The sequence below is a fragment of the Lontra canadensis genome, unplaced genomic scaffold (assembly GCF_010015895.1).
Source record: "Lontra canadensis isolate GAN:19392208 unplaced genomic scaffold, GSC_riverotter_1.0 scaffold31, whole genome shotgun sequence".
Classification (NCBI taxonomy): Eukaryota; Metazoa; Chordata; class Mammalia; order Carnivora; family Mustelidae; genus Lontra; species Lontra canadensis.
This window is the reverse complement of record NW_022631025.1, coordinates 16,014,084-16,026,405: the sequence shown is the minus strand read 5'-3', so window position 1 is coordinate 16,026,405 and position 12,322 is coordinate 16,014,084. Positions and strand designations below refer to the sequence as shown.

Genomic DNA, 12,322 nt, shown 5'->3' with positions numbered 1-12,322 from the left:
CTGTGGCTGCCATGCGGGGATATTGGACAGGAATCTCCAGAGGATATTACTGACTAGGACAGGGGATCTGGGAGGGATCCATACTCCGTGCGAGTGATTCTTTGCTGGCAGGAGGAGCAGAGTTGGGTGGCCATCTTTGGACATTACTCAGCCTTGGCTGAAGGACTTGCCGGGCATGGTCCAACGTGTAGGGAACTCTCCATCCTCAGACTGGGGCAGGAGGTGGTCCCACCGTGTGCATAATTAACAAAGAATGATGGTCCTCTCATTCTGAGCAGCCACCTTATTAAGAAAGGGGTTCAGTGAAGTCCAGTTGGATTTTTATTTTAAGGCTGTTTCCTCCCCACATGCTGGCACAGGCAATGGGGGCAGTCGTAGTCTTTGGAGGCAAAGAAGAGCTGATTGTTTCTGCTGGGGGTGGTGTGGGTGAACTGAAGTTTGTCCCGTTTTACCTTCCTTACGTGGATCCACGACCATGTTGAAAAGCACAGTACCACCTTGCTGAGAGCACCTAGGCAGCTCTGTTCTTTTCAAATCCTTCTGTACATTGTCTGGGCTCCCACAGAGTTGACTCAGGGTGAATGCAACCTGCTTAGCATCATCGTAAAGGGGTGGCTAATTAGCGACTGTTTTCTGGAAACTTCTGCCCACCTCTTATACCCCCAATCTTGTTTTGTTTGTTTGTTTTGCTTCTTGTTTTTAAGAGCTAGAAGTCAGGGTACAGTTGTAGGCATTGGCTCCAATACTCGAGTCTAGGACTTTATGGAGTGCATTTCTCACTTACTATCTACCTCAGTGGTGTCTAAACTCTGCCTGGGAAGCTGAGCTCCAGCTGTACCTTGCTTCGTGAAGAATGAGTCCTTCTTCCCTGTGAGTAGTCTGCATATCTGATTTCCTAGATCATAGAGAAGTGCGGCCGTGCCATTGACTTTATTGCTTTTGTCCGGCCATGAGAAGCATTCGCATCTGCTTCCTGAATCCCTTATTAGTGCTGAATCCCCAAATGGACTAATTCCTTCCCTTCTTCAAAAACACTATATTTTGATAGTAGAAAATGCAGAGGGTTGGGTGTGGTGCTCTGACAGAGGGAACAATCAAGGCCTGATTTCTGCTTGCAGAGCGCGTAGTCCAGTTGAAAGGGACGTGTAATCATTTGGGGAATCAAATCTGCTCTGACTCTTGGCTCCCTGGCCCTTTTCATCATCTGGATGCCAGATAAAATACAGATGTTCTGAGCTAGGAACACAGCACCAGACGATTTTCCTCTTGGCTTGCACTGCCTCTTAAATGCCTGAATGCCAGACAAACCCGTTTTCAGCCTTTGGGTCCAGCTATAATTCACGGAAGATATCCCAGTCTGGAGTGAATGATTTTCTTCCCAGCTATGTCTCTGAAATTGGCCTGTGTTCTCCGTGTCCTTTGGCTGCTGGGTTTGTGATGGTCCCTGAGCTGCTTTTCCTTTAAGTCTCATATGTGCCACGGTCATGGTGGACGGTCGCCATGGATGTCCCTCCGTGGACCCAGAGAGAGCCTCTCTCCTGCCCAGGATCTTTCCCTCTCCCCGGCCCTTCAAAGTCGTATCCTGAGCGGACCTCCACCGTTGCTGCACTGAAATGACCTTTTTAATAAATCCTTGCCTCGAAATCAAACGGAGTACATCTCTTGTTTTCGTGAGCATCTCTTCATAGAATGTGAGTCAGATTTTTCCAGTCGGAAGAGGGTTTTGTGTTTTAACCCCCGGAGACACAGAGAGGTCATTGGAGCTTGTAACTACCTTGCAAGGAAGCCTGTGACTTTGGCTCCAGTGCGAGGAAGTCCATACGGAAGACGCAGGTCGGGATGAGCAGACGCAAGCCTTTACTGTTAGATGGCAAACTCCCACACCCTCCCTCCTGCCCCCATCAAAATCCCCACTTTCCCCATCTGGAGCCGGAGGGGGACTTTTATTTTATTTTACTTGAGAGGCAGCATGAGCCCCTGGGGGATGGGGAGGAAAAATCTCAAGCAGATTCCCCACTTAGCAGGGAACTGGACTCTGGGCTCCATCTCCCAACCTGGAGATCATGACCTGAGCCGAAATCGAGAGTCCATTGCTTAACTTGAGAGAGCTGCCCAGGTGCCCCTGGAGGGGGACTTTTAAAAGGCAAGCTTGAATGATGCTAAGTTCTAATCAGCAGCTGGAAAGATGGGCTGTCTCAGCTTAAGTTCTTAATTCTTAAGGGTCGTTCTTCCTTGTGTGACTGAAAAAGCCCACCTTTGCCAGTCTTTCTCCTTTGCCTTAGGTAGAAGCTATTCTGGATCTTTGAGACAGTGGTCATTGGGCCATTCTCCCATGATTCTGTTTACTTGCTCCGAGCTCTCCACCACCAAACAGGAACTTACGGGCCACACCAACCATTAAGTTGCACTTCGGGTTTCCCTCCAGGTCAGACACCCACCAACCACAGCCTGCCCCCCTCTCCGACTCCAAGCTTTGGTTCACAGTCATGCCTTCATCTCATTCAGGATATCCCAAAGGCAAGGGTTAAAGAGGGAGGGAAGGAGACAGGCAGAGAAGGTGGCTGGACACCTGCTCTCTCTCTCTCTCTCTCCCGCACATACCATTCCAGAATCTCCCTTCCACCTGGATCTGGGCTGGCCCCACGCACGTCCCCTGCCGCAGCTGCTGTCCTTCCCAGCAGCTGCTGCACTGCTGGTGTCCAAAGCCGGTGCAGGTCTCACAGGCCGGGTGGCAGCGCTCACATCGTCCAAGCTCTGGGTCGCCGTAGAAGCCAGGGCCACATCTCCTGACACAAGAGCCGTCTGCGGGAGAACACAGAGAGGGAGCATGGGAGTGGGCCCCTGGGGGGCTCGGCTGGGCGCCCTGTGCAAGGCTGGGTTCTAAACAGGCCAAGGGGAAACTCAGGAATGTTCTTTGTTTGCATTTGTTTTTAAAGGAACCAAACTGGCCTCAGCTTATTTCAACCAAGAAACGTGTCTCCAATCCAACACGTCAGTCCGCTTTTAACCAAGCATTTAAGTTTGCTCCAGGGGTGAAGGAGTAAAGGGCATCGAGTAAAGAACTTTGGATTCTCAGGGCCTTGGAGAAGCACGAATCAAACAAATCTCCGTAGAGAACCACGGAGGTCAGTGGGGGCTGATCCGGCAAAGATTCGGGAGCCTCTGGCCGGTAGTCCTTCCCCTGGAAGACCCCTAGGATGGTTCTTTCATAACCATCAGACCCAAACTGAAGACAAAGGATCTTGTTGATCTTTAACAGTGCTTAGGGATATATAGTGTGGATTTAGTCCCCAGGAAAGAGTCATAGTTCTAAATATTCTAGGTGATTCGTTCTAAGGCATTTACTTTCAACGTACCCCCCTGCCCCCGTCCCTCTTGCATCCATCAGCTTGGCGATGTCGGACATTAATGAGCGACAGGCACTCTACTTCAGTACTAGAAGCAGAAGGAAGTATTGCCGGCTAATGTTCATTTTCAAACCAAATTAAAATCCATCCTTGGACAAGAGGCACAGGAAGAGTGTGAAACCAGTCAAGCGCGTGCTCTCATTTCTGGGTGGGGCTCGGGAGCCTTGTTCTTCCTTTGTGCTACCCTGCGCCTCTCAGGCTTACCCAGGAGAAAGAAGCCGTCTTCACACCAGTAGCACTGGCGCTGGTCACAGTTGCCGCAGTTGGTCTCACAGGCTTTGCATTTGGATTCTTCTCTGTAGGTCTTCTCAGGACAGGTCTTGTAGCAGTGCTGTTCAAACCTACGGGGTAGGAGAGGAGGCAGGGTTTCCTCCGTGAGGTACATTGACGTTGTTTCTCTTTACCACCAGAATTTAATATCCTGACCTCTGTCTACACGTCATTTTTAACAGGTATAGATATTTGGATGTCAAGGACAAAAGCTTGGTCTTTGTGTGCTCACCAAACACGTCATTGGCCACTTCCCTCTGGACCCCAAGGACCCAACATCAGGGCAGCTCTCAAGAGCTGGGGAGTAGGAAAGGGGTCCCAGTGTTTATTTATGGAGTCCTGATGGTGCGTGAAGTCCTCATTTCAACCTCCATGCAATTCCCAGACGGTAGTTATTATGTCTTTAATTTCTAGATAGGGGAACTGAGTCTCAAGGTAACAGGCTCAGAGTCCCATACGTAGTCAAAGTCAGGCCAGGGATTTGAACATCTGTTCATTCTGTCACATGGCAATGGGAAGGGGAGGTGACGTGGAGACCTCCCATCTCTGACCTGTAGAGCTGAATTGGAGAACTTTGGGAGTGTCTGTTAATCTGTGTTTCATTTACCGTAGTGCTCTGTGTCTCTCGTTACCCAGGGAGTGATTCAGAGCTCACAAAGTACCGTGCTTCATCCTGGATTTTCTGACTCCCATTAAGGACATGGTCTCCACATGGACGTTTGGAAACAGCTCAGTGTTGAGTTCAAGTAACTTACCAAAATGTCTACTAGATTTTTTTTTAATTATTTTTTTTTAAAAGCTAGATTGTTAATATTAAGAATGAAGTGGCTTAGGTTTTATGTATTTATATTTTTAAAGGTATTGTCCCTTCTCATTCTACAGTAGAATGTTGTATCTCATTTTTTTAAACTTATTTTTTTAATTTTAATTTTTATTTACATATTTATTTTTGAGAGAGACAGAGCATGCACACAAGTGGGGGAGGAGCAGAGTGAGAAGAAAGCCCCTCCCCCCCATCCCCCTGTCCCACCCGCCCCAGCTGAGCAGGGAGCCCAATGTGACACTCTTGATCTCAGGGCCCTAGGGATCATGACCTGAGCCAAAGCAGACACTTAGCCCACTGAGCCAGTCAGCCACCGCAAATGTTGTATTCCAGACTCCACTGAATTAGGGGTCCGTTTGAAGAGGCTGACCTTTGCCCTTTGGTGAATTTCATAGCATCAACGAAGTATCCAAGGAAAGCTTTGTATTTCTTCATTAGCACCTTCAATGATACAATGTTTTATTCACTATCTTCAAAGTTACAAAACATTCTATAGGGTTATACTTGTGTGTTTCTGGAAACAAACATGGTGTCCTTTACCTCCAGGGGTACTGGGCTTGTTCCTTCCCTGTATTTGTTTCTTCAAGGGTTTTATGGGACCTTCAATGGCCAGCGGTGTGCAGGTGCGGCTCATCGGGCTGGCTACAAGGTGGAACAGGGTCGGGACAGGGGAAGCAGTTGCAGGTGGAGGGCTACGCTGTCCTGTCAGCTTGAGGAAGGATGCAATTACACCAGAGGGACGCAGAGAATGAGGACCTAACAGGAGAATTCCTCACCTATGTCTTTTTTTTTCCGCCTCACCCACTTCTGCATGGTGGTTATTTGAGTCTAAGTTCTCCTTCCTCGGTTCTTTGAGGAACGTTCTGTGCCCCTGACCATGTGTCTTCACCAAAGAGTGTTTGCATGTCTGCTGTTCGTCTCTGCCCAGGGTGGTGTGTGGTGGGCTGTGTGGTGGGTAAAGGCCAGCTATGAACATGCTGACAGATGGCTTTCTGCTCCTTTACTCGTCTGCTCTACCCTGCAGCAATCATGTCTGGGGCCTCTTCTCCATCCCTCCTCCCCTGTTCATGGAGCAGTAATTTCAATCAGTGGGTCAGGAATGCGGAGACACAGAGTTCATATAGAGAGCACCAGGCTACTCTACCAGAGTTGAATGAAAACTATAAGCTTAGGTAATGATAAGGCTAACTGACTCCTTGCGATAAGCTTCAGCTTTCTGGGCTCCCCTTTCCCTCCCAAGCTCCTGACGTCTCTCGGCATCTTTTCTACCCATGACCATCCCTCAAGGGTGCTAGAGGTGAAAGACAGTGTGGTAACAGGAGGAACCAGCCCACTTAAGTTGAGGTGACCTGAACCTGGATGCCCTCCCCGCACCCCCGCGCCCCTGCTGGCTTGTGGTGTAACGTGAAGAAACCCACAGCCTCTCTGACCTTCAGTCTCTTGCTCTGGAGAGTAACGTCAATCTCATGTCCCTGGCATGAGAGTTTGTGGAAAGGTGAAGAGAAGAACTGGGGGTGAGGCCATCACCCGGTTCTTAGTGTCACAGGGAAGAATTATATAGTTTATGTATAATCCGGGCCTTCTTTTTCTTCTCCTCTACCTTCTTTGCTTTTCTTCCAAGATAGGAACCAGTGTGCCCTAGGAAGCCCTACTAGGAAAGGAAGGGGAGGCGACATGGAGGCCTCCCGTCTTTGACTTGTAGTGTTGAATTGGAGAACTTTGGGAGTGTCTGTTAATCTGTGTTTCATTTACCCTAGTGCTCTGTGTCTCTCATTACCCAGGGGGTGATTCAGAGCTCACAAAGTACCGTGCTTCATCCTGGATTTTCTGACTCCCATTAAGGCCAAGGTCTCTACGCAGATGTTTGGAAATAGCTTGCTTAGGATCAGGTCTGTCATTAAGGTTTGTCCGTGAACTGCAGGGTCTGAAAACTGGTAACCCATGGCGAGATTCCTAGACACCAGTGTCAGGTTGGGTGACTTCCAGGACCAAGAAAAAGAGGGCCTCCTTTGGAGGCAAGAAAACAGCTGGGCTGTTATTGCTAAATCCAAGAATTGTTCATTAATAGCCTGACAGGGCACAGTCGCTTCTGGCTGCCCGGCCTCTTTGCTTTAATCACTGGATTGAGGATTAAGTCAGTATTGCTTAAACTGCAGAAAAGTTAGTGCCATAAAAAAATAAATGCCAGACTTACATGTAATACCCCGTAGTGCATGATGTACAGGTTCCTGGATTATCTGGAAGAAAATTACAATAATGAGACATGCTAATTACCAAGAGTTCATCATTTGGCAAAGGGGCTCTGGAAAATTCGTGGCTTGAGACAAATAATGTTTTGGAGGTCTTTCATGAAAGGGACCCTCTGGAAATGACATTTGCACAAATTATAACATTTTTTAAAAAAGATTTTATTTATTTATTTGACAGACAGCGATCACAAGTAGGCAGAGAGGCAGGCAGAGAAAGAGGGGGGAGGCAGCCTCCCTGCCAAGCAGAGAGCCCGATGCGGGGCTCGATCCCAGGACCCTGAGATCATGACCTGAGCCGAAGGCAGAGGCTTTAACCCACTGAGCCACCCAGGCACCTCCAGATTATACTATTTTTTAAAAAATTTTCAGCGTAATAGTATTCCTTGTTTTTGCACCACACCCAGTGCTCCATGCAATCCGTGCCCTCTCTAATACCCACCACCTGGTTTCCCCAACCTCCTACCCCCCACCACTTCAAACCCCTCAGATTGTTTTTCAGAGACCATAGTCTCTCATGGTTTACCTCCCCTTCCAATTTCCCCCAACTCCCTTCTCCTCTCTAACTCCCCTTGTCCTCCATGTTATTTGTTATACCATTTTTATTTAATAGCATGATGTATGCTGTAATTTAGTTTTCTCAAAGCTAGTAGCCTAAGAGTCTCAGGAATGGTTGGTTCCGATTTTCAAGGAAGTAGAGTCCCAAGCTCCTTGGTCTTCAAACTGCGGATTGAGAAGCATCCACATTAAGCCCCTCCTGGCCTTTACCAAGGGAGAGGCACCAAGCGTGTCTACAAAGGCATATTTGGAAGGGGCAGCAGGCTCCTGACCTTGAATGGCAGGTTTTCCATGAGCTACCCCAAATGCCGGCCAGTGTGAAGGAGTGTCATCTGGGAGGCTCCTTTGAAATCTGGACAATTTTTTTCCCCCCAATACAGAATCTACTTTGTTTTGGGTACTTCACAAACCTCTTGAAGATACTGTCCTGTTCTCATTAAGTACAATGATTCAATGTGTCCCTGTTGGCTCCGAGAAGGACTCTCTCCTACAGCTTGCAGGGGACTTAATGAGAGCGCAAGGGCTTTGCGAATCACTAGTCAATTTCCTTTCCTCGTAACCCTCCCTGAAAGATGCCGGTTCCCAGATCCAGTTGTTAAGGGAATTCTATGATTCCTGCTGGCTGGCAATTCCGGTGACTCACAGAGAGACCTCCAGCAAGGTGTCTGTCCTACTCCAGTTCTGTTCTCGTCATTCTGAGAGGAGACGGACAAACAACCGCTCCTCTTGAGAATGTTCCTCTTACATGAGGATCGTATGTGACCTTTAACTTTATTTAAACGAAACAAAATTTTGTCCTTTGAACTTTGTGCACAGCCTTCCTTTCTCATCTACTCTAGGTTCTATTTTGGTTTTCACAAAGTCTGCCCCCTTGCTCAGATCGTTAAGGCCAGATGTTCATCCTGGGCTCTCTGAGGGGTGTTGCAAGACAACACGACGGTGTATTACACATTATGTGGCTGATGCCTTACACCAAAAGTTATTGCGGAAAAATTTCTGTAAGAGGCTCCGCCATTTAATCAGACATTGACAGAACCTTCTGGAAATAGCCTCGTGGTGATGCAACGGACAGGGTACTGGCCTGGGAACTGCGCTCTCTGTTTCTAGTTTGGGGTTTTAACCCTGGCTTAGCTGCCTTGTGAACTCGCGTGAATGTTGCTCTGCCTCCTGGGTTCTGATTTCTGCAGGTGTAAAATGATGTGGTCGCAGAAGGTGGTTGCTAAGACTCTTCAAAAGGTAAAAATTCTGAAACCGAGCCTGGCAGGGGTTGGCAAGGTATGACCCACTCTTGGGCCAGATTCAGCCATGCCCTGCTGCAGGAGGCATTGAACAAGAGTCAAGACAGCCAAGGACAGAGCCAGACCCTTCGGCAGGAGGCCAGGATATGCTCACAGTAGGGAAATGGTTTTTGTGTCTGTTGTGTGGGGACACGGTTTGTTACAGGGCAACCAGACCGGAGCCGAACAGGGAAATGAACCATAAAGCAGGCTGGTTGCATGATAGAAGGAATCTGAAACTAGAGGTGCCTTGAGAAAGAAAAGCTCACGGAAATTCTTAGAACTTTTGCAGATGGGCCTTTATGTCTCCACGGGCCATTTTAAGGGGGTGTGCAAAGGCCCTGGAGAACACTAGGGGTTCCACTGGGTAAGTTTATTTCCTGCTGTGCATCTGTGTTCGCATCTGTATCCTTTTCCATTCTGTTCCTAAATAAGCAGCTACTACTTAGCTCACATTGGGCGGCTTACTTTTCCCTGCCTGCCTCTGATGAACGTATTTGACTCTGACAGTTTTGCTAATTTGGCAAGGGCTGGGGAAATTCTAATCCTGTTCTCTAACATTCTGGCCATCCCTCCCATCTAGGAATTTAATGAGTTTGCTCTCTGCTCCCTTAAGCAGGTCAGTGATGAAAATGTTAAACAGAAGCAAGCCTCAGAAACGTGCATACCAATGTAGTCTTGAGTCCGGGGACCTTTCCAGCCCAGATGCACAGCGAATTTGGTACCTTTACAGTACTTTGCATAAATGAATAATGCATAGAACAGGAAATATGTCTTAGAACAGCTTATGAATGCCCATTAGTCTTTCTCATTATTACCGGTTATTCTGAAGAATAAGAATTATTTTTAAAAAATTTTCCACCCCAGACTTATGTCCACAAGTCAGACATAAGCTAAATGGATTTAGCTTGACCACTGAGAGGCAGCTGTTTTGGGATTAAGGAAAGGTAACGATCACAAACCTAGAAGTTGACTCTAAGTCAAGTTGGCATTTGGATGGTAAGGAGGGTTGGCTTAAGGAGAAAGGTGAATTTTCTGGGCTCTTCCAGTGTGTGTGTGTGTGTGTGTGTGTGTGAGAGAGAGAGAGAGAGAGAGTGTGTGTGTGTGTTGTGTGTGTTCGGGGGTTCAGGGTAGAAGAGTCCAAACAAGCTAGAATTGTAGAATTCTGTCTCAGAAGGTGGTGTTCCAAGTGGGGTCTTTAAATGGATCTGCTTACTTGGTGTTGTTAAACTTTAGAGCTGAGAAAACATAGTTCGAGAGGACATGGGGCAAGTTCAGTCAGAATTCAGAGACAGCCTCACACATTTGGGGAAAAAAAAAAAAGCCTTCAGAAACAGTTACTGGTTTCCAGCGGCGGCTCGCATCCCCCCCAAGGAGAATGTGTGTGAAGATGCCTCGTCAAGATGGCGGGACAGCCTGCCTTTCTTCAGGAAACCCATGTCTATCGTCTCCTTTCTGTGGGGTGGGGTGGGGTGTGTGGGACCACAGTGTCCCCTCCGTCTTTGTGATCCTCTGTGTCACTTTTCCTTGGTTTCCTTAGTTTTATCAGAGTTGGGGCTCATGAGAAACTCACTCTTGTCATGGAGGTGTTGACAGCTGCTCTCAACTCTGCCTTCAGTGGACACCTGACATTCTGCGCCGTGTTATTCTGTTCTTAGTAATTCCTATAACCTTCACCATTGCATGCGGATGGATCAGGGCCACATTAGGGGTTATGGACATGTAACTTCCAAAACGTACCAGAAAAGACAGATTTTTAAGCTTGAAATGGAACCAAATTTTCAAAATGCACAGAGAAAAAGAATTTGTTGTTTATGGTTAACATAAACTTGGAGTCACACAATTAAAGATACAGATAAGCTAAAATGACTCTAATTTGCTTTTTCTACAATCTTACTGTATGTTTATTTTTCATCTGAAGGAGACAAAAGACTTGGTTTTTTAAAGAATAATGCTTTATCATATAATAATCTAGATCGGCCAGAATTAGCCAGGGATCAGGTATATTGTTAAAGCAGAATGGCCTCTTTGCAAAACCATGGGGGAAAAGTTAATGTCAGAGTGGTATGTCTTTCAAGATTCATTTTTAGGTTTCTAGAACTTTCTTCCATACCCCAGGCCTCCCTCTACCACTGCCTGTTGAAACTGATCTGTTCTATGGTCCTTTACTGCACAGACTTACTAGTTACCACCTAGGGCGCTAGACTAACGGGCAGGTTAAACTTACGCTCTTGGGAGGCTCCTGGGTTCTCCCCTACCTCAGTCCCTCCTCGGCGCTGACTCATTAGGCTCCTTTTGCTTTGACCTCTTAGGCCACATCCATTAAGTGTTCCATAAAGCAGCACCTGCTTTATGGTAATTCATCACGCCCTGGTTGCTGGCTTTTCCCACGACTTCAGCCTTTTGGCTCATTTACCTTCCCAGTTCCAATCACCTATATTTTAGGCTCAACCAGATTTGGGGCTATGTATGCTTTCCCAGTGCTTCCCAACTTAGGCAGAGTATTGCCCCTTCTTTATAGGTTTCTAGCCCCAAATATTCTATAAGCTCCCTAATTACAGAATCTAAAGTAGCAATGTCCATACTGTTACGATTCATCACCCCATGGGTTTGAAAATTTAGTACATGCCTGCAATGCATGTATGTGTGTGTGTGAATTATTTATGTGTGCTAGTGCATGAACATTTTATATTTTAAAAATATATAGTAGAAAGATAAGTAGAAAATTTGATAATAAAATGATTGCAAATACAAGTTCTATCTTTTTCTCCAGGCCAGTGGGTTGTCTTGCATACTTCTCTTGGGAGACGAGTAACTTAGGCCATACCAAACACAATGCCAGCTCTGCGGTTATAAATTCATATACTGACTTTCCAGAAATATGTTTTACATTTGATTGCTTAAAGTTATAACTGGAAGGACTGGGTCTCTGAGGGGCTCACACATCTGCATGTATATAAGGACTTCCTGTGCTTAGCTTCCAGCCCTTCTATATTTATAGACAAACTTTATTATTCCAATTAACTTGTTCACCTGGTATTTTGGGGGGTGGGCAAATAAGTTAAAATATAGATATTAATGAACGCATTTGAATGATATGACTTGATTCCATTTTTCTCATCCTTCCATGACCCTCTATAGCTCTAGTATATTAATTTATTCCCCAGAGAAAACTTTCTGGATTGAAATAACCAGTGATTATGTCGCTATGAAAGACAACGTGAAAGTTCATCTGGTATGAATATGCTGGAATTTTGTTTCTCAAGAATATTTAATGACATGGAAACATTTTCATGACATGCTATGTGAATAGGGAAGGTAATCCATATCTAGATATGTATATATTATGTATGCATATCAACCTGTGTGTACAGAGGGGACTATCAAAAATCAGAAGAAAAAGCTAGCATGTTATAGTAGTTATTTCTGATTTTATTTATGTGTATATATACATATTTCCATATTAATAAATGTGTGCTATGGACTTCTTTTAGAAAATTTTAGAAAAAAATTCTAATTTTAGAAAAAAAATTCTTTTAAGGAAAGAATGTGCACACTCAGGTTATGAGCTCCAAGCATCATTTGTGCCACCCATCTGGAAATGGGCTTCTCCACAGACCCCTCTTCCCAAAGACCTGGTCTTTTGGTCACACTCTTCATTTCCTCTTGCTTTTCTGCATGCTTCCGTTTTCTCATCTTTCCATTTTGTTTCTCAGCAATTCCTAATGCTCCATCACCACG

General features: G+C 46.1%; 1 protein-coding gene across 2 annotated transcripts in view; it reads right to left on the bottom strand.

The window, feature by feature from the left end:
• The window catches only part of PCSK5 (proprotein convertase subtilisin/kexin type 5), a 443,312-nt gene that overhangs the window by 42,085 nt on the left and 388,905 nt on the right, over positions 1-12,322 (bottom strand). For both annotated transcript variants that reach the window (XM_032866664.1, XM_032866665.1), the window contains exons 25-27: positions 6,695-6,737; positions 3,612-3,748; positions 2,602-2,802 (exon numbers count right to left, since the gene is read on the bottom strand). In XM_032866664.1, the coding sequence (XP_032722555.1) occupies positions 2,602-2,802; positions 3,612-3,748; positions 6,695-6,737 (381 nt within the window). The remainder of the gene's footprint in view (positions 1-2,601; positions 2,803-3,611; positions 3,749-6,694; positions 6,738-12,322) is intronic.